This window comes from Podarcis gaigeae, assembly GCF_964106915.1.
Source record: "Podarcis gaigeae genome assembly, chromosome: 16".
NCBI classification, from domain to species: Eukaryota; Metazoa; Chordata; class Lepidosauria; order Squamata; family Lacertidae; genus Podarcis; species Podarcis gaigeae.
This window is the reverse complement of record NC_139693.1, coordinates 15,726,390-15,752,495: the sequence shown is the minus strand read 5'-3', so window position 1 is coordinate 15,752,495 and position 26,106 is coordinate 15,726,390. Positions and strand designations below refer to the sequence as shown.

Here is a 26,106-nt window from a genome sequence, read left to right as displayed (position 1 = left end):
CAGTCAGCTGTTGGAACAAGATACCCTGGAGACCAAATTGTAGGGGGTGTGTGGCGGTGTTCTGGACTTTATAACCAGCCCACAGGCCTGGTCTCTAGCTCAAGGGGAGGGGGGGAACCTGACCGCCTTCCCCTGATGTTGTTAGATTTCCTAGCACCCATCAGCCGCAGCAGCCATCGTGAACAACATGTCTAGGAAGATGGCTTTCAGTTGCACAATATCTTTTAGGTCGTCTTCAAGTTCCCCATCCCTGGGCGAAAGGAACTTGTCCACCTGAGCCCCATCGATTGCCGCAACTCCTACCCTGCCCAAATCTTCCTGTTGTGTCCTGTGGTCATGGCTTCCTCCTTGTGAAATTGAGAGGAAGCATTTTTGAAAAGCAGAAGGCCTGGCTCTTGACAACCTCAACACAATTCTGGGGTGCAAAACCTGTGTCTCACACAGGGTCCGGGAAGCTTGCGGAAGGGCCTTCGCTGCTCGCTGGGAGGGTGCCTGCTCTGCATGCAGGAAGGTCCCAGGTTCAAATCCCACAAGCATCTCTCTGGTCATTGGTAAGAAGAGCAGAGAAGACTCTCTTCCTGAGAGCTGCTGTCGATGGTCCCGGTAGATGGTCTCAGGCTAGGCCTAAGGCAGTCGCCTGCATCCTTCGTTGACACCCCAACATCCCCGCTGAAAGTTAAGAGTCCAAGTGGATCAACTCTCGGTGGAACAGTGGCATCCTCTCCTTCTATGTATTTTTAAAAATCAGTATTTGCAAGTGTCTGGCTCATTTAAGACTACATAGAACCTTTATTCTCATTAATGAATGAAACTCATGGGGGGAATACTTTTGTTTCTAGTGAATCTTTATTATTTGTAAAGGGAATATTTGTATGAGTTAATGCTTTATTATCACCTTGGAGCTGTTTTGTATCTTTGGGCTTTTGTCCTTCCAGGCTTTGACACTTTAAGATTATAATCTCTTTGTTATGTTTGCAAAAAATCAATGAAATAAAATGAAAAGTTGTCTCAGTTGCCATTAAGGAAACACACAAGATGCAGCCACACAATTTATTGAATCAGAAATAAAACCTAACCAGAGGGGAAAGGTGTGTGGTTCGTGATTTCAAAGGGTTTGATGGTCTAAATCAAAACAGTGGCAAGTTCATACTTAAAAGAAGATTAAAACGTAACCTTGGGCTGTATTAAATCCAGACACCTAGACCTGTGGGACCTGACTTTCCTGAGCCACTGTGTTTGTGGATGAAACAAATGAGAAAAAATGGCAAAGAAGGAATCTCAAGCACTTTGGCCCCAGGACAATTTTAGCTCATGTGAGTCCCCCCACCCTAAGAAGGGCGATTTGCCAAGTCTTGAAATACCAATAATTGTCTAGATTATTGAGCTTAAAGGGCTTCCAAAACTTAGTGATTATGCCCTGGGCCACCGTCAAAAGGTTCAAGATCAGTTTCCTGTTGTTGTGGTCTTGATCTGAATCTGCAAACAAGTTCAATGCAGCCCGGCAAGTGGAGGGGGTGAATTGTTTCTCAAGTTATCTTCCACTCATTCTCGTGGCACCCTTCCCTTCTCTTTGTGGGTGGTGCCACACGAAGGTAGGTGCTGGAGGGTGGGAGGCCCCACTTTGAAATGTGGCTCAACACTCTGAAGCGGTTAGCTCTGTTGCCCAAAAAGTGTGGCGAGGGGGACAGGCAGGGAGCCACGTCTGCCTCCCTATGCTTGCTTTTTCGGCTGAGACAAATGGCTTAACGATCCTCTCCTCCCTCCTCATAGGTTCATGTGTGCCCAGCTCCCCAACCCAGTCCTGGACAGCATCAGCATAATTGACACCCCTGGAATCCTGTCTGGAGAGAAGCAGCGGATAAGCAGAGGTAACACTTGGGCTGAATCTAGACATATATTTTAAAAATATGTGAAAATGCTTTTAAAAAAAGAAGTCTTAAAATATATACTGAATTTCCCATTAGCTCACCATCGCCACCTAGGGTCACATTTGGTAATGCACTTAAAACACACTTCGAACATTATATTTGCAGCTGCATAGCCGAGTCCTTGGGGGCCGGGTGTGCAAGAACTTGATGTTTCTTTTCTGGGGGTTTTGCAGGGCTCTTCTTATGTTTCTATGAGTGTGGTCCCATCTTCTTGGTCAGACAGACCTCATAGCTACAGCCCCACCATCTTACCCAAGTGAGCTTCAGAATATTAGCACCCGTCCAACTTGCTACAGGTGCTTGTTCAGCAAGTCCCAAGACCTGGACAGAAGAGAGCTGAGCATTGCTGGTATACCGAGGGCACTTTATTCCAGATCCTTGGGTGAACTCACTCAGTGGCTTCATGTAGGTCTTCCTGGGTGGCTGCTGTGGAACACCATGGTGCAAATGCTAGAACCAATTTGCTGAATAGGAGGAGCATGACCTACAGGGGCACAGTTTCCCAATTCCCAGCCCTGTCCAGAGGGATGTCCTCCTCAAAAGTATTGAAAGCAGCTACGCTCCCAGTGAAGCTCCTCCATCAGTGTAACATGGGAGGTCCAGAGGGTATCAACATGAGAACAGGGCCTTCCCAGTGATGGCTCCCTGCTTGTAGAATGCCTGGCACCAACCTTACATGAAGGTAAAGGGACCCCTGACCATTAGGTCCAGGCGTGGCCGACTCTGGGGTTGCGGCGCTCATCTCGCTTTCTTGGCCGAGGGAGCCGGCGTACAGCTTTTGGGTCATGTGGCCAGCATGACTAAGCCGCTTCTGGCGAACCAGAGCAGCACATGAAAATGCCGTTTACCTTCCTGCCTGAGCGGTACCTATTTATCTACTTGCACTTTGACTTGCTTTCAAACTGCTAGGTTGGCAGGAGCTGGGACCGAGCAATGGGAGCTCACCCCGTTGCGGGGATTCGAACTGCCGATCTTCTGACCAGCAAGTCCTAGGCTCTGTGGTTTAACCCACAGCGCCACCCGCGTCCCCAACCTTACATAGCTTCAGGCAAAAAGGTTTCTTTTCTGCCAGGCCCTTGGCTTCTAATTTGCTGAGCAGGATGTTTTAATCCTGCCTTTAAAAAGTAGGATTGTCTTCTAGAGTTTTATAATGGTAACAGAATCTGGGTCAGAAAGCTCAATTTGATGTGGCTCTCGATGCCTGGAGCTATGTCGCCTCCTTTCCCAACCAAGCTCCTTGCCCAGAAAGGAAGATCTGGGGCTGTCCCAATAAAACAAATGTTCAGGAACAGAGGAGGGTTTTTTTAAAAGGAGGGGCTGCCCGACCACCTCCCCAGTTAGGGGAGACGGGATTTCTAACCCTTGGTTGGGGGTGGTGGGTTTAAAATTAGGAGGGTTGCTTCGATGGGGTGTATAATCTGGGAGGTTGAATGTACGCCCAGCGTGTTGTGGCTTCTTAAGTGAAATGTTCCGTCCTTGGGAGGGGCAGAGAAGAGCCTCTCTCTTCCTCCACCCCCCCCTGCTTTTGGCCTATAGCCTGTGTCTCCTGGCCAAGTCCAGGCCTTCTTGGAGGAAACTCCCCCCTCCAATTCCCCTCGCTGAAGTTTCCAGGCGTAGCTTGAAAATATGTGGCTGGCACGAGAAGGGTGTTCTAGGTGGTGTACATGCCTCGCCAGGAAGGAGCAGCATTCCTGATGCCTGGGGAGTGTCGCTGCCCCCCTCTCCTTGGGCCCGGGGCAAGCGGAGACGGCGTCTCGTGCTGCGCTGATAGCGAAACTCTGCTCCTGCCAAGCAGATGGACGGCGGCTAAAAATAGCTGCCTTCTTCCCAGGCTCCTGTCTCAGGGGCCCATCTTCCCTCTGCCTGTCCTACTACGTCTTGAGACACCCCCAGTTCGGCTTCCATCATCTCCTGGCTGTGCTACGGTCTCCTTTCCAGGTGGGGGGGTGCCTAGCACCTCTGCTGCCTTTGGGGTTGGGGAAAGAGAAGGGAACCAGGCCTTGCCCCAGAGGAGAGGTTATAGGGAGATGGAGGGGCCCTTTGCCTTCCTGGTGCCCGAGTGGGACAGAAGTGAAACATATGTCTTATTGCAGGCCTGGAAATTTGACTTTTCTCCTTGCCCTGCTATCAGGAAGTGCTGCAGATGAGCGATAAGGCTCCACTTGACCCCACAAGCAAGAAACCAGGATGTGGTGGTCAATGAGCTTTGGTTTAGCAAATGAGCGCTCATACACGTTATAATTTTTTAAAACTATCCTTTAATATATGGAATCTCGCAGTCACCGAGAAACTAGCTCACAAACTTCATGTGCTCATGAAGAACCTATAAAACACTTTTATAAAGTTTGGTGGACCTTTGTGTCTTACGCATCAACTAACAACTTACATGACCTGCACGTAGAAAAGAAATAATGGACTCCCTGATTTAATATCTATTTAAATTGCTTGTATTTACTGTCCTGACCTGTACTGTATGAGTATCTTTTCAGTGGCTTCCCAACTTTTTTGGGGTGTGTGGGTGTGTTTTCTTCACTTCTTGTTGTTGCCTGCAAAAAGAAAAATTGTATAATGGTCTAACTCTTGGGAGGCTTAGTTTGCTCAGAATCAAGCAGTCTCAGCCAACTCCTGCCCTTGCGGAGGCAGACCTCTATGCGTGCCTTCTGTGCCCTTTGCCCTCTCTCACAGAGATATGTGGCCAAGCCAGTCTGAGCTCTGCTGGGAGCTGGATTCCCTTCTGGTGCTGGTCTGGCAGGGGCCTCCCAGAGGGTGCTCAGGAGCCGTTCTGCTGAGCGCCGGAGGGCAAAACAAGTGTGTGTTCATCCCCTCCGTCACGTTCCACAGGCATGGGGGGAGACAAGGATATGGCAGTGGATGGGCTGTTGTGCTTCAGGGTATCTTGCGTCCTGATCTCTCCCACCGGCAAGGTGACCAAGTCCCCTATGGGAGGCCGCAGCCCCTGCCTCGCAGAAAGAACGCTGCGGCAAGAGGAAGGCCAATGTGGCCCTAGGCATTGGCCGGTGAGCTTAGAGATGCTTCAGTGTTCGCTCTCCTCTCCTCTGCCCTCCTCATTCGTTTTTCCTTTTATAGCTTGTCTAATAGATGGTGAGCCGCTGGCAGGAAGAGGAACTGTTGTATGTTTTGCTGAATGTAAGCTTTTGTGCTTAGCAGCAGCCTTAAGATGAAGTATCTTACAGCCCTTCAGGTACGCAGGCAGAAAGCTGCAGAAAAAGCAGTCTGGCTAGCTCAGTTGGATAGAAGTGTGCAGGAAATGCTAGTTTCATTTCAGAAGCCAGGGAGACAGGATTGATTTTGTCAACCTCTGTCACTATTATAGCTGCTGGAGCAAAATACACCTCTCCCCCCCAATAATTATTGCACCTTATTTCCCTCCCAGTGTCTGGGGGTGGGGATCCAGTTCCCTTTCCAGCACTGGATTTCCACAACAGGATCATCTGTGAAGCTGACCAGCCTTTGATGATGCTTTGGGAGTAAACGTGAACGAGTGTATAGGATTAGTTCAACTTAGAGCCTTGGTGCTCTGCTTTGTTTTGCATCCTGTTCCAAGGTTCTGCCTGTTTTCCCGCTACCTTTGTTTCCTATTTAAGTTTCTTAATTTGACTGCTGAACTCTGTGTGGTTGGCAACCTCCAGGTTTCTGAATCCCCATGTGCCCAGACACCTGGCCTTCAAGCTACTGGGAGTTTGGGATTGGCATTGTAAGCAGACCAGCGCGCTCTTCTGCGGGTCTGGGAGAGTGTCTGGACTTCCACTACACTGAGCAAACCACAAAGGTGCAGTTTGGACTCAGGAGTCCTGGGTCATAGGCTCAGAACCTTTTAAATAAGTAATTGCTTTAGTGTATCCCAGCTTCCCTCCCCTCTGGGGTTTCAGGAGTGAAAGGGTGGGTGGCATCGATGCCAGGCTGCTGTGTCACAGTTGGGCATCCGAGAGGCTGGGAGAGGCTCTCTGGAGCGCGCCTGCTTCGTCACACCTTCCAGCTCTACAATTCCATTATTAATCTTATTTATTTTCATATATGGCCCTGTGTTCACCGCCAAGGTAATTTTTATATGCAGTGCTTTGCAGATTCTTAAAATAAGATACCAGTAAACTCGGAAAGCCCCGCATTCCTGGCTGTTTGCTTTGCAAAGTGTCACAGTGGGGCTGTGGTGGAACTTCTCTTCCGCCCCCTGCCCCAATCACTCGCCCTGCTTCCACCTTCCTGCCTGGAACACGGGAAGGAATGGAGCACAGGGTGTCCGGCTATTGCCTCCCAGGCCCCCCCCCTTTGCTTTTCCTCATTGCTGCATCTCTGGTCCCCTCTGTTGGCAGGGAGCCTTTTGCAAAACGGTGGGTGTGGCTGTCCGGTGATGTCAACGCTTTTTGCAGTGACTCACAGGAAGTTGGAATTCTTACTCCTATTGTTTTTCACGAGGGCTGGGAGGGCCTCACTTTTTCCACACCTCGTGCAGGCCAGGAAGTTTAGCCTGCGAGAGGTTTACCTGGAAATGTTTCAGGGAATCCGAAAGGTGGAAAAGCTTTTCTGGGATGGTGATTCAGAGTGTGTTGTGTATTTAGAGGGGGGAAACCATTTGAGGTATCCCCTTACAAAACCTTCCTTCCTTCCTCCTCCTCCTCAAACGTTCCAAAGAGAGATCTGGAAAAAGGAAGCCCTTTTGCCCTGAGTCAGGCCACTGACTCACCTGACCCCGTGCTATCTGCAGAGACTGGCTGTGCTGGTTCTCTTGGGTTTCAGCGCCAGGCCTTCCCCCACGTGAGTTCAACTGGGGATCCTTTGTGTGCAAAGCAAGGTGTTCTTCCCGTCCGCTCCGTTTGCCTCCCTCCCTGGCCACTGGTGCTTTCTCTCGGCCTGGAATAGCTTAACTTCCCCAAATGACGCTTCCATTCTAGGAAGCAAGATGTGCACATCAGCATGGGGAAAGTTCCCCCTTTTCTGATGAATTGGAAATCACAGGGGTTTCTTTTTTCTTCTTCTTTTTTTGCAAACAAAGGTGATTCTGCTGTGAGGGAGATTTGGCACATTCCGGCCTCCCTCTTCCCCTTGCAGCATCTGAGAGCGATAAGCCTGCGGTGTCTGCTTCCCATCTCTCGCCAGCCTCCTTTGGCCGCCCTGAATTCTGCTCCTGGGCTGGGGCTGGCATGGCCACCGTTTCTCTCTTGCAGCTGAGCTTTTGAATGCCAGTACAAGGAACATGGGACGCGGGTGGCGCTGTGGGTTAAACCACAGAGCCTAGGACTTGCAGATCAGAAGGTCGGAGGTTTGAATCCCCGCGACGGGGTGAGCTCCTGTTGCTCAGTCCCTGCTCCTGCCCACCTAGCAGTTCAAAAGCATGTCAAAGTGCAAGTAGTTAAATGGGTACCGCTCAGGCAGGAAGGTAAACAGCGTTTCCGTACACTGCTCTGGTTCGCCAGAAGCGGCTTAGTCATGCTGGCCACATGACCCGGAAGCTGTACGCCGGCTCCCTTGGCCAGTAAAGCAAGATGAGCACCGCAACCCCAGAGTCGGTCACAACTGGACCTAATGGTCAGGGGTCCCTTTACCTTTACAAGGAACATCATCTGAGTCAAGCTGGTCCAGTAACCCATTCACACAGTGGCCAGCCAGATGCCTGTTTTGGGAAACTGGCAAGTAGGATCTAAGTGGAAGTTCTGAGTGCAAGTTCAGCTCTCCCCTCCTGCGGTATTCAGAAGCAGTGCTGTCTTGGTGTGGGGTTGGGTGGGAGAGGGGCAGAGCACAGCCGTAATGACTAGTAACTGAAGCTAGTCCTCTCCTCCATGAACTTGTCCAGTCCTCTTCTGAAACTATCCAAGCTGGTGCCCGTCAGCGGCTCCTGTGGGAGTGAGTTCCATAGGTTAACTCTGCACTGCATGGAGAAGGACTTTCCTTTTATCCGTCCTAAACCTTCCAGCGGCTCCATCTGCAGTTGCCTTCCTTCATAAGCCTCCGGCGGTGGCCGATGCAAGTTCATAGCCTGGCTTTTGGAGCACGAGGAGTGTGCCTCTGAGCATGCATGAAGTGCACACCCCCTCATTGCCTGCAGTGTACAAGCCAGGGAACCTGAGCTGCAGGGAGGCTTGTTGTGGTAGGAATGTGAGCAGAAGGGTTTGTGAAAGCCTAGTTTGGTATGATATGTGCCCCTCTGGGGCAGGGATAGAGGTGGGCATGGGGAGGGGGAGAGGGAGGCGACATCCCTCTCTGCACTGAGGGCACCCAGCCCTGGCCTGTGGGAAAGCCTTGGCCCTTGGTGACCTCCTGCCTGGCAGCCAAGTAACCTCGCCTGGAAGCTGCCCTTGGGAAAGTTCCTCTACAGCTGGTGAGCCACAACTTCCCTCCTCAGTTACAATGAGTGTGTTCCTTCCACCGAATATCTGATGTAATAAACAAAAATCTGCCCTTATTCCCTTATGGGGGACACAAGAGCCCTTATAGAGTCCTTTGTAGGTTCTCCATCGGTCGGAGAAAATAACAGAGGCCAGCCAGAGAATACTGAGAAGCAAAGCAACTCATAAGCCTGATCTTTATTGAACTGTTGCAACTGGGTGCTCCCCTCACACGCAGGAAAGGAGGACCACGCAGAACCAAGGTGTGCCTGCCCTTATATAGACATTTTAAATTTCCTGCCCTGGAGCTCAAGACCACCCCTGTATACATCACAGAAAAGGTGGTCTACAACAGAATTTTGAATGTTGTTGTTTTTCCTGTCTGCCAGGTTATCTGATAATACCTTATCTGATTGACTTTCCTGGTAGTCTGGCCATTCCTTTGAGATGGCGATTTTCTAATTCCTGAGACAATGGGAAGGTTCTCTTACCCCCTCCCTCCTTGCAGAGCAAACATTTGGTCAGTTTGGGAGTCAAAATGCTTTCAGGGCGGTCTTCCTGTGCTGCTCCAGACATGTGGTCCCCATATCTATGTACGTGCTAGATTGGTACATTTATGAACATTTATTATATATATAAAAGACCTTAAATTTTTTATTTCACTAAAAGAAGAAATTCCCCAGTCTCACTTCATGCAGAAATCACCCGGCTGGTGCCTGATGTCTAATTCTCACTGCTGCCGCTCAAAGTTAGCCCTTTGAAGAGTGGACAGAGAAAAGGTTTTTTCCTCCCTCTCTCGTAACACGAGAAGTCGTGGGCACCCAGTCCTGGAAGATTCAGGAAAGGTGATAGCACTTCTTTGCGTAGTGCAGAGTTAACCTGTGGAACTCCCTCCCACAGTGATGGCTTGCCAGCCTAGGTGGCTTTAAAAAGGGGAATAGACAAATTCATGGGCCAGAGGGCCCTCTGTGGTTACTAGCTGCAATGGCTCCGCTCGGCTTTCGCAGTTGGAGGCAGCGCTGCTGGGCTTAGATGGGCCACCAGCCTGAAATCCAGCCGGTTCTCCTAAAATTCCTGCGAGTTTCAGCCCCCCACTTCCAAGTGGTGGTGGGATTTCTCCCTTTTCACTACCCTGATTACCATGAGTTAAAAGCCTCTGCTGGCAGCTATGGGACTCTGATCCGGAGCAGCTGAACTGGAAAGGAATGCAGATGCCTTTCTCTGTGAATTGTCGTCTCTGCTGCACCAGGACCTCCATTATTCTGAGTTCTGGATGTGTATGGAGGCGGTGGCTGTCGTCATCCCGTCTGCCCTGAGTTGGGGCCTCAAGCAAGCAAGACCCATAGCTGAGTGGCAGGGCACCTGTTCTGCTTGCAGAAGGCTGGGAACCCTACCCATCCCTGGAACAGTGGGAGAGCTGCCAGCAGCGACCCCAGACTCTTAGGTACAATTGGAGCAGCAATGATTCTGAATTCCAGTTTCTGGAAACCACAAGAGGGGAGAGGGCCTTGTGCCAGGGTCCTGCTTGCAGATTTCCCACAAGGTGGCCCCCACGAGGACAGAATGATAGACTAGATGGGCCACCAGCCTGATCCAGCAGTGTCGCCTTATGTTCTTACACTTTCCTTTAAGTGCCGTATTTTCTGCTCCATAAGACGCACCAGACCACAAGACGCACCTAGTTTTTGGAGGAGGAAAACAAGGGGGAAAAAAATTCTGAATCTCAGAAGCCAGAACAGCAAGAGGCATCACTGTGCAGTGAAAGCAGCAATCCCTCTTCCTGTTCTGGCTTCTGTGATAGCTGCGCAGCCTGCATTTGCTCCATAAGACGCACACACATTTCCCCTTACTTTTTAGGAGGGAAAAAGTGAGTCTTATAGAGCAAAAAATACGGTATGTCTTAGGGTTAGGAAGTAAAATGTGCAAGTACCCTTCTAGGTGACTTCTGTGAGATGAGGCAGCCTTGCTGCTCTGACCTTTCAGGATTTTTTAGCCAGTGAGCAACATTGGGGTTGTGACTGACGTGTGAGTTGTTTGGACACCAGGCTATAGAATCTCTAGGGTCCCAAAGAACTACTGTCTGTCCCCCCGACCCCATCAGTCGCTGTACTCTTTCTGTTTGTCTTGTTCTCCAGTCCTTGGAAAAGGCAAACTATGTAAATTCCAAGCAACCAGCATGCCTCTTTCCTGTGGTGAGTTTGTTTGAGATGAGGTACTTCCTAGAAGTCATTTTCTGCAAGCTCTACTCCAAAATAATTTTGAGTGGATGTTAAAAAATTCCACCCCCCTTCCGGTCACTAATGCATAGCTGTCAACGTTCTCCTTTTTTAAGGGTAATTCCCTTATTCTGAATAGGATTCCTTGCAAGAAAAGGGAAAAGTTGACAGCTATGCACTGGTGTAAAATTTGAAAACGCAATGAGGCTTAGCCATGTCTGCTATGTATGAGCGGAAGAGCAGGCACTCATTAAGAATTCACGTCACTGTTATTAACTTTATTACCCCCAGGCCCCAGGATGGGTTACAGCAAATTAAAATTCAGAATTATAAACCATTGAAGCAAATCCCACACAGGAATATGGTTAACTTACAGTGCAATTATGTACATGTCCACTCGGATATAACTTTCTTTAACTAAAAACAATAGTTAAGACATCATAACACAGTTAGAACCAGTGATTAAAGTACAGAATGCCCAGTGTCTTGCCTCATCTGCACCTTAATTCTACAAGGCCCGTCTGAACAGGAAACTATTAGCCAATCCAGCCTCCCTTGGGAGGGAATCCCTCAATCTGGGAGCAGCTACAGAAAAGGCTCCGCCAGACCAGCACCACCAGGCCTACTTCTTGTGTTGATGGGACTGAGAAGGGGCTCACCCAAGGATCTTGGCACCCAGGCAGGTTCATCCAGAACCGTGTGGGTGAAATTGGACTACAGCTCCCATCATCCCTGGCCATGTTGGCTGGGGCAACAGTATCTGGAGGACCAGAGATCTTCTCCACCCTATTCTGGGGCTCTCACTACACCGTCTAGGAGAGCTTCCTGACTGATTTATGAGCTTAGGCTGATTCTCCAGCTACGACCGTTCCTGACCCACTGTAATCCACGCACTGGTAACCTCAAGGCCGGACTACTGCAATACGCTCTATGTGGGCCTGCCCTTGGAAGCTCCAGACGGTGCGGAATGTGGTGGCCAGACTGCTGATGGAGGAATATTTCTGACATGTGATGCCCTTGTTAAAACATCTGCACTGGCTGCCCATCATCTGCTGAGCTAGGTTCAAGGTCCTTGTATTAATTTACAAAGCCTTGAGCACCTTAGGTCCAGAGTACCAAAGAGGTCACTGAGATCATCCACAGAAGCGTTGGTGGCTGGTTCCAGAGTTGTTGAGGCACACTTGACAACAAGAACAACAAGTAAACAAGCCTTTATTGTCATTGGCTCTGGTGTCCTTACTCTTCATTCCACCTCCATGTGGAATGTCTGTGGAATGTGGAGTTGCGGAATGCTCTGCCACTAGAGATTCTGCAAGACGCCTTCGGTTTCCTGTATTAAACACCTGCTGAAAACTTTTCTGTTCTGTCAGACTCATGCAGGCAATTAAGAATGAATGGATCTTTCCATAATCGTTAGCTGATTTCTGATTTTAAATTTGTTAGGTTTATCGTTTGGCCTTTATATAGATGCAGTAATTGTTGTAAACTGCTCTGGTACATTTTTTTAATGAATATCGGTGTATAGATAGATAAAATAAATGTCTGGGAGCATCGCACGGTCAGGGAGAGATTCAGCTTCTCTTGTTCAGCCTTCTTCCTTGTGTGAAGCTCTGTTGGCAAGAGTGAACAGGCTCTGCAAATGCAGCTGCTCATCTCTCCCTCCCAAAGTCATCCCCCCCCCACTTCCTGTTTTCAACCCATTGTCTGTAAATTGGCTGACTTTGGCATGAGATGAGCAGATAAAAGATTGTCAGGGCAGGAGATCAAGCTGAGCACAGCAGGGCCACAAGAATCTAGCCAGTCCAGAGCAAGGGGACAATTCTGGGCTTTGGGTTAAAACCTAGAGGCAAGTTCAGGCAAGCCAACAAGGGGAGGGGGGAATTCTTCAGATGTGCTCAGACTTGCAAGGGTGGCCATGAACCAGGTCTTAGTCTCTTTTTCAGTAGGTTGAAAAGAGTTTCTGACCCATTTAACAGTGAAAAAGGCCTCTTGACCACCCCCAAACAAATGAGCCAGGTTATCAAGGCATACCCTCCAACATTTATCTGATAGGGTCGTCCTATTCAATTATTAGGCATGCAGGTGGCGCTATGGGTTAAACCACAGAGTCTAGGACTTGCCGATCAGAAGGTCAGCGGTTCGAATTCCCATGATGGGGTGAGCTCCCGTTGCTCGGTCCCTGCTCCTGCCAACCTAGCAGTTTGAAAGCAAGTCAAAGTGCAAGTAGATCAATAGGTACCGCTCCGGCGGGAAGGTAAAGGGCGTTTCCGTGTGCTGCTCTGGTCCGCCAGAAGCGGCTTAGTCATGCTGGCCACATGACCCGGAAGCTGTACGCCGGTTCCCTTGGCCAATAAAGCGAGATGAGCGCCGCAACCCCAGAGTTGGCCACGACTGGACCTAATGGTCAGGGGTCCCTTTACCTTTACCTATTCAATTACTACTATTATTATTATTATTCTTTATTAATGTTGCTGTTTATACCTCACCCATCTGACTGGGTTTGTCGCAGCCACTCTGGGCCACTTCCAACATGAATAAAAACATAATAAAACATTAAACATTTAAAAAGCTTCCCTATACAGGGCTGCCTTCAGATGGCTCAGGGGTCGGATAACTCCCTAACCTCCAGCATGTCTCAGATGGGAATAGAGACATCCTGGATCAAATCAGAAACTGTAATGGCTTCTGTAAATCTGGGACTGTCCCTGGAAAATAGGAACACTAGGAAGGTCTGTCAAGGCTATCTGTGGCTACTAACTACCATCCTCTGTCTCTCAGAGGCAGTAAATGCTTCTGAATACTAGTTGCTGGAAAGCACAGGAGGGGAGAGTAATATTGTGCTCTTGAGTTCTGTTTGCCAGTTTCCCACTGGGGCATCTGGTTGGCTGCTGTTAGAACAGGATTCTGGGCTTGATGGGCCACCATTGGCCTGATCCAGCAGGGCTCATCTGATGAATATTTGGGGGAACCTCTGGCCAGTGTCCTGGGTTGGCCGAGTTTGTATTTCTTGCAGTGTCTCAAACTTTGGGTCCCCAGCTGTTGCCGGACTACAACTCCCATCATCCCTGACCACTGGTCCTACCTAGCTAAGGATGATGGGAGTTGTAGTCCAGCCATAGCTGGGGACCCAGGTTTGAGAAACACTGCAATGCTATGGATTGGCTGGTGACTGTCGAATCCCTTGAGTCGGGGAGCCCAACATCACCAGCCCATCTGTGAAGTCAGAGAAATGCAAATTCAGCCAGCCCACAATAGCCAGATTGTGCTTTTCTGAGCTTTGCTGTTCTTCAGCTGTAGAACGAGACTTCATGCTTCAGTGCTGACAAAACATTTCTCTTCCCTTTTTTTTTAAAAAAAAGTTACACTTGTGATTAGCCTTGCAGAAGCCACTTCTTTCAACTGCTCCTTCTCTCAGCCTCAGACCTCCTCATGTGTAAAGCAGGAGCATTGACAGATGGTTGTTTTTATGATGGGGGTGTTCCTTCAGCTCCACTGGCCAGCTGAGATTTCTGTTTCGGAATGCAGTACGATTGCATCTTATGCAGAGGTTCTGTTCCAATGAAGGTTCCATGTACACATGAACATTGTGTGCACACTGTGAATCCCCTATACTCTATGAGAGCCAGCATGCTGAGCAGGCCTTGCCCCTTCAAGCAAGACAGAGAGCTAAAAGTTGTCCCCCTAGCTCTTCTCCAAAATCTTTCTCCTATTTTAGTCTTAATGAGATAAGGGGAGGGCTGGCCAGTTGTTGTGAAGGTTTTATATAGTTTGAAAACAATTCCCTTTAGGATAATACTGGTTTAAATGGTTAGTTGGTGAGGTTGTCATAAGACTGTAGAGATGGAAGTGTTAGAAAATTGGGTACATACCGTATTTTTCGCCCTATAGGGCGCACCGGCCCATAGGACGCACTTATTTTTTTGGGGGGGGGAGAAATAAAGGGAGGAAAATTTATTCCCCCCCCCCAGCCCCCAGAATGGGTCCAAGAGATGGCTTCGCCATCGCTCCCGGAGCTTGCCAGGCTGGGAGGATAGCTTCCTGAAACCTGGAGAGCGAGAGGGGTCGGTGTGCACCGACCCCTCTCACTCTCCAGGCTTCAGCGAAAGCCTGCATTCGCCCCATAGGACGCACACACATTTCCCCTTCATTTTTGGAGGGGAAAAAGTGTGTACTATAGGGCGAAAAATACGGTAAGCTAGGCGCCAAATGGCTCCTTAAACCAGGATTATAGTCGCCAAAGTGGAACGCCTAGCTGCCATTTAGGGCGCAGATGGCTCGAAAGTTGCATCCGGGCACCTGGGCATCTTCACTTGGTCACAAGTGGCTGATTTTATTGTTGTTTAGTCATTTAGTCATGTCCGACTCTTCGTGACCCCATGGACCAGAGCACGCCAGGCACTACTGTCTTCCACTGCCTCCTGCAGTTTGGTCAGACTCATGCTGGTAGCTTCGAGAACACTGTCCAACCATCTCGTCCTCTGTCGTTCCCTTCTCCTTGTGCCCTCCATCTTTCCCAACTTCAGGGTCTTTTCCAGGGAATCTTCTCTTCTCATGAGGTGGCCAAAGTATTGGAGCCTCAGCTTCACAATCTGTACTTCCAGCGAGCACTCAGGGCTGATTTCCTTCAGAATGGAGAGGTTTGATCTTCTTGCAGTTCATGGGACTCTCAAGAGTCTCCTCCAGCACCATAATTCAAAAGCATCAGTTCTTCCGCGATCAGCCTTCTTTATGGTCCAGCTCTCACTTCCATACATCACTACTGGGAAAACCATGGCTTTAACTATACAGACCTTTGTTGGCAAGGTGATGCCTCTGCTTTTTAAGATGCTGCCTAGTTTGGTCATTGCTTTTCTCCCAAGAAAAGTGGCCGATAGCCAGGTGCAAAATGCGCCTGGCAGATTTCAAACGCTGCCTGCAATGCCACACATTGCCACGTTTTTCCTGCAGCAAACTTAATCACAGCTGCCCCTCCAGAAACTGTATATGCTTGCTATCTCATGTGTAGTTTATGGGATGCAGCAGAGACTGGGCTCCATCTTGTTTCCAGCTCTATACACAATTTGTTTGTTTTGAGTCCAAGTCCAGGGAAGTTGGGGGCCCTACTTGGAAATGTAAACGGGGGAAACCCCATTGAGCAGAAGTGCCTGTAAGCAGCATCGTGTTTCCTGTTGACGCCTCTGTGCTTGGAAACTGGACTGGCTGTCCCAGTGCACAGGCAGGCGTGTTGTAGTGGTAAGAATAGGCCTGGGGGCACAGGCGAAGAAGAGATGTCTTCAGTCCTTTATTTTTTATTTTTTTCAAACACCATTTAGAAGCAACAATCAATATTCAACAATCTCTTTTCACACACACCAAGAGAGTGAGAGAGAGAACCAGATGTCTAACTACATTTAACTTTTAACCTTAAGTTTTTCAGCAAAAGTATCATCCCACAAACCTCCATGTGTCCTCAGAGCCCATAAGCCATGTTCCATCAATATTACATATGTAATAAAACCAAGCCAGGCTGATTGAAAAGTGGTGGTGGTTTTAGTCTGCATGACTCTCTTGGATGTGGGTTGTTGTTGGTCCATAAGACCAATGGTCCCAGCGTTGTGAGATCCAGATCTCAAAACAGAACTGCATTTAATGTCTTCCAATACTTTTCAAATGGGATGCGGGTGGCGCTGTGGGTTAAACCACAGAGCCTAGGACTCGCCGATCAGAAGGTCAGCGGGTCGAATCCCCGCCACGGGGTGAGCTCCCGTTGCTCAGTCCCTGCTCCTGCCAACCTAGCAGTTCGAAAGCATGTCAAAGTGCAAGTAGATAAATAGGTACTGCTCCGACGGGAAGGTAAACAGCATTTCCGTGCACTGCTCTGTTTCGCCAGAAGTGGCTTAGTCATGCTGGCCACATGACCCGGAAGCTGTACGCCGGCTCCCTCAGCTAATAAAGCGAGATGAGCGCCGCAACCCCAGAGTCGGTCACAACTAGACCTAATGGTCCCTTTACCTTTACTAATACCTTTCAATAGATAGCAAGCCATGCTGCTCCCTTTATATCTCCAGCCAGGAATTTATATGGTAGCTTGTAGCATGGAAGGTTAAAGGTGGGCCTGTCTTGTTTCCACTAGGATCAGCTCCCTGAATTGTACACTGCTGCAGATCTCCCTTGGGATCCACCCAGGATGGCAACCCACCTTGCTTTTCAGCTGGCCCTTTTTGAATTAACAGGCTGCTTTGGGGGGGGGGGTTAGTCTGTCCAAGAAAGCATACAGCTCACAAAAACTGTTTATAAAATCCAATAGTACAAGCACCGTGTACATGTTTAAAAAACCGAGGCAAATTAAAATAAATAAAAAGGCTGTCTGTGCAAGAACAAGTCTCTGAAATGCAGCCTAGATTAAGGAAAAGGCAGCACAAAATAAATGAGGCTTTTGGAAACCCAGCTTAAAATAAATTTGGACACCTAGGAGGGAAGGAGAGGCTGGGTCTACATTGACTGACAGCTGCGGCTCTCCAGGGGGTCAGGCTGGAGGTGTTTGTACCTGGCGATGCTCGTGGGAATTGAACTGGAGGCCTTCTGCAGGTGTCCTCTGCCCATGAGCTCCAGACCCTCCCCTTTCATGCTATAGATCAGTGATTCCCAACTGGGGCTCTGTGGACCGCAGGGGGTCTGCGTAACCCACCCATGGCACCACTGACATAACAAAAACTGCCATACAGATATCGAAAGGTTCAGAAGCAGAAGGTCCATAGCTTGGCTTCTGAAAAACAGGGGTCCGCAGTACTTGGCTAACTGGGAACCACTAGACTGATGTGAGCTTAATCTGCAAATATTTTCCAAGTCCGTTTTGCTGCCCTGCAGATGACTGCATGCAAGACTCGAAACACCCGGACAGGTATTAGTCCTGGAAGACAACACTTTAGGCTTGGTAGTTGTTTCAATAAAATTTGCGTCACCAGTTAGCTCAGCTGGTGTTGATAATGCCAAGGTCGCATATGGCATTATCCCCATATGGGCGGCCTGCGTATTCCTGCATTGCAGGGGGTTGTGGGCCCTTCTGACTCTCTGATTCTATGCCACCTTCCTCTCCCCCCACAGGCTACGACTTTGCGGCGGTCCTGGAGTGGTTTGCGGAACGGGTGGACCGGATCATCCTCCTCTTTGACGCCCACAAGCTGGACATCTCGGACGAGTTCTCCGAGGTGATCAAGGCCCTGAAGAACCACGAGGACAAGATCCGGGTGGTGCTGAACAAGGCGGACCAGATCGAGACGCAGCAGCTGATGCGGGTCTACGGTGCCCTCATGTGGTCGCTAGGCAAGATCATCAACACGCCCGAGGTGGTGCGTGTCTACATTGGCTCCTTCTGGTCCCACCCGCTCCTCATCCCAGACAACCGGAAGCTCTTCGAGGCGGAGGAGCAAGACCTCTTCAAGGACATCCAGTCCCTCCCGCGAAATGCCGCCTTAAGAAAACTCAACGACCTCATCAAGCGGGCCAGGCTGGCCAAGGTGGGTGCCCGTCCCAGGTGTGTGTGGGGGAGCTTTTTCCCTTCCTTCAAGGTTGGGGAGGTGTGTTCTGGCTGCCCAGTGATGGAGGAAGGGTGCCCATCCCAGGTGGCTCCCCAGATTGCAGGGGAGAAAGCTTTCAGTATGTTTCTTAGCACAATTCAAAGTGTCGGTGCTGACCTTTAAAGTCCTAAATGGCCTCGGCCCTGTATACCTGAAGGAGTGGCACCACCTCCCTTGTCCAGCCCAGACACTGAGGTCCACCTCCAAGGGCCTTCTGGCAGTTCCCTCACTGCGATAAGTGAGGTTAAAGGGAACCAGGCAGAGGGCCTTCTTGGTAGTGGCGCCCGCCCGTTGGAACGCCCTCCTGTCAGATGCAAGGAAATAAACAACTGTCTGACTTTTAGGCAGCCCTGTATTGGGAAGTTTTTTAACATTTGATGTTTTTATATTTTGTTAGAAGCCACCCAGTCAGATGGGCAGCATTTTATTTTAATTTATTCAAGGGCAGAGAGGGCCCATTGGTTCAACCCTCATCCAATGTCTTGTTTAGGGCAGTGGTCTTCAACTTCTCGAGAGCTGGGACTCCTCTGTAGCAGGATGGGACCCATTTCCAAGGGTTTTGGAATGGCATGGGCAGGGCTGTCCTTCTGTTGAAGACCAGTTATCTAGCCCAGGTGTGGGGAGCCTGTCTCCCTCCAGATATGCTGGACTCTGAGCCCCCATCAGCCCCAGGACACCTGACCCAAAAGCCAGGGGTGATGGGATTTGTAGTCCAGCAATATCTGGAGGGAGACAGGCTCCCCACACCAGGCCTAGTCTCGCCCATCATTTATTTATTTTTGCAGCCGCTTGTGTCACCTGCAGTTTCTGAGTTCTCAGCCTCTGCTCTCTACTTCCCTTGCAGGTCCATGCCTACATCATCAGCTCCTTGAAGAAGGAGATGCCCAATGTCTTCGGGAAGGAGAGCAAGAAGAAGGAGCTGGTGAGCAACCTGGGGGAGATCTACCTGAAGATCGAGAGGGAGCACCAGATCTCGCCGGGGGATTTCCCCAACCTCAGGAAAATGCAGGTATGGAGGGATGTTGACCTGTGTAGTGCGTTTGGGGCAGGAGCGGGTGGGACTTGGGCTTGCCTGGAGAGCAAGGAGGTCCTGGAGTCTTGCCGCATGTTTGTGTGTGTTGCAAAAATCACAATGTACGGGAAGCCAAACAATGCTTCTCTCAATTCCTGCAGCTCCTGTTAACTCTCTCCCAACTCCCACCCCGCGAATCACAAGAGCAGGCCCTGGAAAGAATCACGCGGGGGAAACCGTGTAGCCAGCCAATGCCTCTACATGGCTCCATCCTTGTTTCAGACATTGTGATACATCGCGATGTTTAGCTGGTGATATATCACAATGCTGAAAATTGGCGGCTGGGCTCTCCTTATGATGTCAGTTGTGATTTTTGCCTGCCAGCTTAAGGACCACAGACCTCCTGCCTCTGAGCACCAGTTGCTATGGGGACGGCAAGTGGGGAGAGTGGTGCTGTTGCGCTCAGGCCCTTTGGACTGATCCTGCAGGTGGGCTCCTCTTCCCCCGCAGTCAAGAGGCGGCAATGCTTCTGAAGACCAGTCGCAGGAAACCACGGGAGGGGAGAGTGTTGCTCTTGTGCAGGTTTCCCATAAAGGTCAGCCACAGTGAGACCAGGAGGCTGGACAAGTGGGGACCCAGCAGCATCCAGTCTGCTTGTTAACATTCCCAATGGAACCTCCAGATCCAGAGGCAGTCTTTCTGAATTCCCAGGTTCTTAGGGATGTTTGGCCACTATTGAGAACAGAATACTGGGCGGAAAAACTCTGGAAAAGTGATTTGCAGTTCGCAGCATGTTATTCTTTGAAGGAGAACTACTTAAAAATGATTTAACTCTGAGTAGGCTTCCAAAGATGTTTAAGACTGAATCAGATAAGTGCTGGAGATGCAAAGAGATTGAGGGAACGTTCTTTCATATGTGTTGGACTTGTAAAAGGGTAAAAGAGTATTGGGAAATGATCCATAATGAATTGAACACAAATGTTTAAAAGTACTTTCCCCCCAAAAAACAGAGTACTTTCTTTTGGGGATAATTCAGACTGAAATTCCCAGGTGTCAAAAAAAGGTTATTTATGTATGCCACTACTGTGGCCTGTGTTTTGTCAGCCCAAAAATGGAAAACGAGGTCCCAACCAAAGAAGAATGGCAACTTAAGTTGACAGAATATGCACAACTTGCAGACTTAACATATAGAATAAGAAAACAAGAAGAACATACATTTAGAGATGACTGGAAAACATTTATTGAATATATGGGAAATAACTGCGTACAGCTGAAAACGCTGGCAACATTAAGATAAATTCAACAGTATAAATAAGTTATGGTGGATGTAATAATGGAATGCTGAATGGTATAGTTTTTGTAAAATACGCAAGGATTTATGATACGTAAAATGAAACATGGAAAGAGACGTCATTTATATTTTAAGGATGTAAAAAATGAGTACACTCATACCTCGGGTTACAGACCCTTCAAGTTGTGCGTTTTCAGGTTACGTACACACCGAAACCCGGAAGTACCGGAACCAGTTACTTCCGGGTTTTGGTGCATGCACAGACACAGTGCTGCGGGTTGCAAATGCTGTGGGTTGCGAACGTGCCTCCCGCACGGAACACGTTTGCAACCCGAGCGTCCACTGTACTTTAAATTGTAAAACAGAAAATGTAATAAAAATTATATGCAACAAGAACGGAATGCTGGACTTTACTTCATGCTCTTCACATGCCCACCTTGTTCTCCGCCCCCCCCCCCAGGAGCAGCTGCTTACGCAGGACTTCAGCAAGTTCCAGCCGCTGAAGTCGAAGCTGCTGGACGCCGTGGACGACATGCTGGCCAACGACATTGCGCGCCTGATGGTGATGGTGCGGCAGGAGGAGGCTCAGATGCCCACGCAGGTGGTGAAGGGCGGGGCCTTCGAGGGCACCATGAACGGGCCCTTTGGCCACGGCTACGGCGAGGGGGCGGGCGAGGGCATTGACGACCTGGAGTGGGTGGTGAGCAAGGATAAGCCCACGTACGACGAGATCTTCTACACCCTCTCGCCCGTCAACGGCAAGATCACGGGCGCCAGCGCCAAGAAGGAGATGGTCAAATCCAAGCTGCCCAACACCGTCCTGGGCAAGATCTGGAAGCTGGCGGATGTGGACAAGGACGGGCTGCTGGACGACGAGGAGTTTGCCCTTGCCAACCACCTCATCAAGGTCAAGCTGGAGGGGCACGAGCTGCCCGCCGAACTGCCCTCCCACCTGGTGCCACCCTCCAAGCGCAGGCACGAATGATGCCCCCTCCCTGTCGAGCGGGAGGGGCCCCCGCCTCTTGACTCTGCCCAGCCTTGGGTGGGCCGCCTGCCCTCAGGAACTCGACTTTGAACTCCCCCGCCCCACGAGAACAAAAGACGCCACCCCAAACCTACAGATGATTTCGTTTTTTAAAGAAATGTTTTAATACATCTGCTATCTTTGAGGCAGTCGTCTTGTGTGGTGCTGGGGAGGGTTCTCTCTCCTGTCAGTATCCTCTTCTCTAGACGAGAGCCCACAAGGGTGAGTGCCAGGGGTGGTGCCAGTCCCAGCACCTGTCTGACGAGGGGCTCACCTGGGCTGAGGCCCACACCTTGGAGCTTTTCACTCCCGCAGGTAGTTTTCCCAGTCGACATTGGAGAGGGTGTCTGTAAGGTCCTCGCACCCAGTGGTGTTTGGGTCCTGGTTCAGGGCCTCTGGATCATTGTGGGGCCAGACCCCACTTCTTGGGTGACACCACCCAGCCTTGGCAACCTTAGGATGACCTCCTCACTGCCCCCCACCCACGCCATCACAGTCACTTTCTGAGAACATTCACCACCACCTGTTTTGACATCTCAGACTGACGCATCACTTCCTGCTTTGCCTAAGAGGTGGTGGTTGTTTTTTTGACATCCACCCACCCACCCTGTGCCTTTACAAAGTGGTGCTATAATGGGATTTAATGGGACCAGCTGCTCACATCCCGGTGGCAAAGGGTTAACGCTGCACCAAATGCATCTCCCCTTCACCCCCACCCCCCACGCCATGCAGGCACTGGGCAAGAAATTGATAGGGAGGTGATGGGGGTGGCATTGAGTGGAAAGGGGGGGGGGGGTTCTCCATATTGCACTGATTTTCTGGCAGGGGTGGGCTCCACGGTGGGCGTGGAGGTCTCCAGGGATGAGCTAGACCCTGCGGTCTGTTTGGCTCAGAAAATCCAGGACTTGTGCATGGAAAAGGATTTGAAGATATTAAGGTTGTATGTTGTGTCTGAAGAGAAGGGAGGCTTGTGATGGTCTTTGTTACCCTCCAGGCCTGCCAAGGAAGGAAGGAGATATATAGTTGGGGGGTTGGCATTACAGCCTCCACCCCACCCCCACCCCCAAAATGACTTCAACCTCTCTGTGTGTGTTTGGGTCGGAGGGATAAATGATTTCGCCCACCCTGCCCTCTGCCAGAAGGTTGAAGGAAGATGGGCCAGTATCTTAACCCTGTAGATGGAACATGATTGGCTGAGTCTGTCCAGAGCTGCTTATTGGGATTAGATCCTGCTAAGACCTCGGAGGGGGGTCAAAAGTGCAGCTCGGTGTTGGAAGCGGAGGGAGCTGTTGAATGTTCCACCTGCATCCCTTGAATTAAAGTTGATTTTTGGAGATCTGCAGCTGCCTGTTCATTCCCCCCCAAACCACACACACATCCACACTTTAGTATTTTAAAAGTTTAATAACCCTGTGCTGCTCCAGTGCCAACAAGATGGGCTGTCGTTGGCTACACAGCAAAGCCAGAAACTTCAACCTGGATGAACCTAGAAAGGTGTAGTGCTTTCAGTGGGGAAGATTACTTAACACAGAACCCACCCCTGACCATTCAATGCAAGTCCTGCTTAGCCTGAAGCTCCACAAGACACAGCTCCGTAGAGTTGGCATCTTGTCTGTCTTGGGGGACAGTAGAGGAGTGTGCCTTTGCAGCTCCTGCCAGGGCTGTAGAGACCGATATGGGAGAGACATGTTGCATTGCAGCTGGGGCAAATGAAGGCGTCCGGTTGTGCTGCTGCAGATGCACCAGGTATTTCTTCTCTTCTGCGCTCCTCCCACCGGTCATTCCTCCTCTGTGGTCACTGCTGTGGATGCACGACCCAGATGTCCGTCTCCAGGCACTGTGGTCGTCTGCAAGGGATTCCCATGTGGTGGGGTTTATGTAGCCAGCCGTCCTGTCCCCCTATGCATCCATGCCAACAATTGAATTCTGAGGGCAAGGAAGCTTGCATGTTAGGTATCAGGGTGTTGACAGGCGCAAATTATGTTTGTGCGTATTGCAAATGCAGAAAACTCCGGGCTCTGTTTGATTGAGGATTGTATGATATAAATGACAAGTCAAAAACGCACTGGTTTGTGCGTTTTTATCTCCGAAAAAGAGTGCTATTTCAGTTAATGTGATGGTTTCCCCTGTTGTCATGGAAATGTTGAAGATATTTGGAATCTTCACCCTGAAAGTGAAGGTGGCCAGGAGAAAGCGAATAGAGGAAAGGTTTTCCTCCCTCTCTCATAGCACTAAAACATAAGGCCCATGAAGCGAAATGTTGGAAGATTCAAGGCAGATAAAATAAATTCCTTAAGCAGCAAAGAGTTAACCTGTGGAACTCCCTCCCACAGGAGGCAGGGATGGCCACCATCTTGGATGGCTTTAAAAGAGGATTGGACATGTTCCTGGAAAGGAAAGGGCTAGCCAGGATGGCTTATGCTCTTGCCTACATTGCCTACATTGTCGGAGGCAGCAATGCTTTATGAGTACCATTTGCTGGAAACCGCAGGAGGGCAGAGGGCTCTTGTGTTCAGGTCCTGCTTGAAGGTTTCCCATAATAGGCATCTGGTTGCAACTGTGAGAACAGGATTCTGGACTAGATGGGCCAGATCCTGAACAGTTCTGCTTATGTTCTTACTGCTAACTTGAGGTGCTTCAAAAAGCTCAAGGCTAGGAATAGCCATTCATTAGGAGGTATTTCCCCTTCCATCTTCAGCCAGAAGGAAGTGATTGGAAGTATCTGTTCCCAACAAACCACCAGTTGCTGTTCTAGCAAAATCAGGACAAACTGTTGTTAGAATTATAGATTTTTTTGGGAAGGAATCCTGAGGATTATCTTCTAGTCGCGCAACTCCCTGCAATGCAGGAATATGCAGCCGACCCGTACAAGGATCAAATTTGCAAACTTGGCGTTATCAGCACCATGTTCTAACCAACTGAGATATCCAGCTGATTAGTCGGTTTAAAATAGGATTGGCTTTGTGCCAGCTAGAACGGGAAACTGTGGTTTGGCGGTGGGTCGTTCAGACAAGCCGTATTTTAAAATAAACTAGTTTGTCTTGGTTTGCACAAAACGATTCTCATTTGAAAACAAAAGAGCTTCCGCTCTTGCATAAGGTGGAAGATGGATTGATGTAGCACCCAAAAAAAGAAAAGAAAAGAAAAGAAAATGCTTAGGTGTTGCATCTAAGCACAGCCACTAAGTTGGATGTGGGGTGGAGGAGGGGGAGTTTTACACTGGTATCTCTCAAAAGGAGGAGCAGGCCAGGGAAAAGGGGGGGGGGCGCTAGAAATGCAAATGCAGAGATTATGGAGAAAGGGGTGTGTCCTTATTGGGGAGGGGGGAGCAAATTACCCCATTAACTCACTGGAGATAGTGTGCTGGGAAAAGTGACGCTGGCTGCCCAGAGAGAGAGAGAGACGGAAGTCTCTCTTGTGCCCTTAAAGGACTTTATGATTGGAAGCTGGTCTGATTCCCGTCTGGTGCAGTCACCCCCAGGAATGCCGGTGTGCGGCTCGATGAGGCATTCATTCCCATCCCCATTTAGAAAAGGGTTTCCTGCAGTCCAAGCATTCCAGCTTATCTTTGCCCCGGGTTCATGCCAACATTCTTGCTTACAGCTGGTCCCAGGGGCCAGGAAACAGCCCGGAGCAAACGAGGGGGGTGGGTGGGTAGAGACCCACAAAGCCCAGTCTCTGGGCCTGCAGAGCAGCCGGCTCAAGTCTGTAATGCCACATTAGCTTCTAAGGGGCTGGCTAGGCAGGTGGGGGCCATGGCAGCTGAAAGATTCCTCCTCCGTGAAGCCTTGATCTGCCCCTGCCCTGGGATCACAGCTGGACAGCAAGGGGGCCCTTTTTGGCTGGCACTGTGTGTATGTCTGGTGCCACCACCCAGTCCTTGCCAAAGCCAAGTGCTCTGTGACAGGTGATCAGGGGGCCAGAGGGGATTCTAGTTGCAGTCAGGTGTGGGTGCAGTTTTTCAGAGCCGTAGCCACAGGGGTACTAGCCATGTTTTTTGCCCTGGGTGAAACCTCCAGAGGGGTGCCATTGAGGCTCCCAGCCTGTGATTTTTGTGTATGCAAATGCGCATGGGGATGTTTGCCAAACTGGGTCTTTGACCCAAGTGAAAATCAGCCTCGTTTCCCCCCTGCAGTTTTTTTGGACTTGAGAGTTTCAGGCATGTAATAATCTGTTCTGGGCACAACCATCTCTCCCCTTCCCTATTCTTCACTTTCTTCTTCACCCAAAAGTTTGAGCCAAACCTAGATGTTCAAATTATTTCCTCGAAGGAACCAGAGTTCTCTTCCTATTTTGGGAAATTCCTTTTTTAGGAAGTGCCAGAGCTCCTATCCCCCACAACTCTGCAAAGTTGGGTGGATAGCCAATGGCAACTTACCTCTGCCATTTGATCAACCTGAATCAGTGCAGGGTGTACATGCTGGCAAGACTGAATGTATTACTTTCAGCAATACTACAGGGGAGATTTGAGAAAATACCATTCGCGCAGAGACTATGACTCTGGACAGAGACAAACATAATCAGTTGCGCACAGTGCTTTTTTTCTTAAAAAAATGTTTAGGGGTACTCTCATTTTGACTCGAGGAAATCACCATTTTATAGTTCAAATTGGGAAAAATAAATACAGTAAATGGACAAAAGTACAAAGATTCACACAAAAAATTAGGGGTATGCATCCCCCTGCATCCCCCCAGAAAAAAAGCACTGGCTGCATGTGTTCTTTTGCCCCTGGTATCAA

The 26,106-nt window shown here is 49.6% G+C and overlaps 1 protein-coding gene across 2 annotated transcripts in view; it reads left to right on the top strand.

Annotated features, from left to right (window-relative positions):
- EHD1 (EH domain containing 1) overlaps positions 1-22,705 on the top strand; it is a 33,707-nt gene extending 11,002 nt beyond the window's left edge. For both annotated transcript variants that reach the window (XM_083716480.1, XM_083716481.1), the window contains exons 3-6: positions 1,771-1,868; positions 17,569-17,981; positions 18,886-19,050; positions 20,805-22,705. In XM_083716480.1, the coding sequence (XP_083572606.1) occupies positions 1,771-1,868; positions 17,569-17,981; positions 18,886-19,050; positions 20,805-21,329 (1,201 nt within the window). In that variant the 3' untranslated portion in view covers positions 21,330-22,705. The remainder of the gene's footprint in view (positions 1-1,770; positions 1,869-17,568; positions 17,982-18,885; positions 19,051-20,804) is intronic.
- The last annotated feature ends 3,401 nt before the right edge of the window (positions 22,706-26,106 follow it).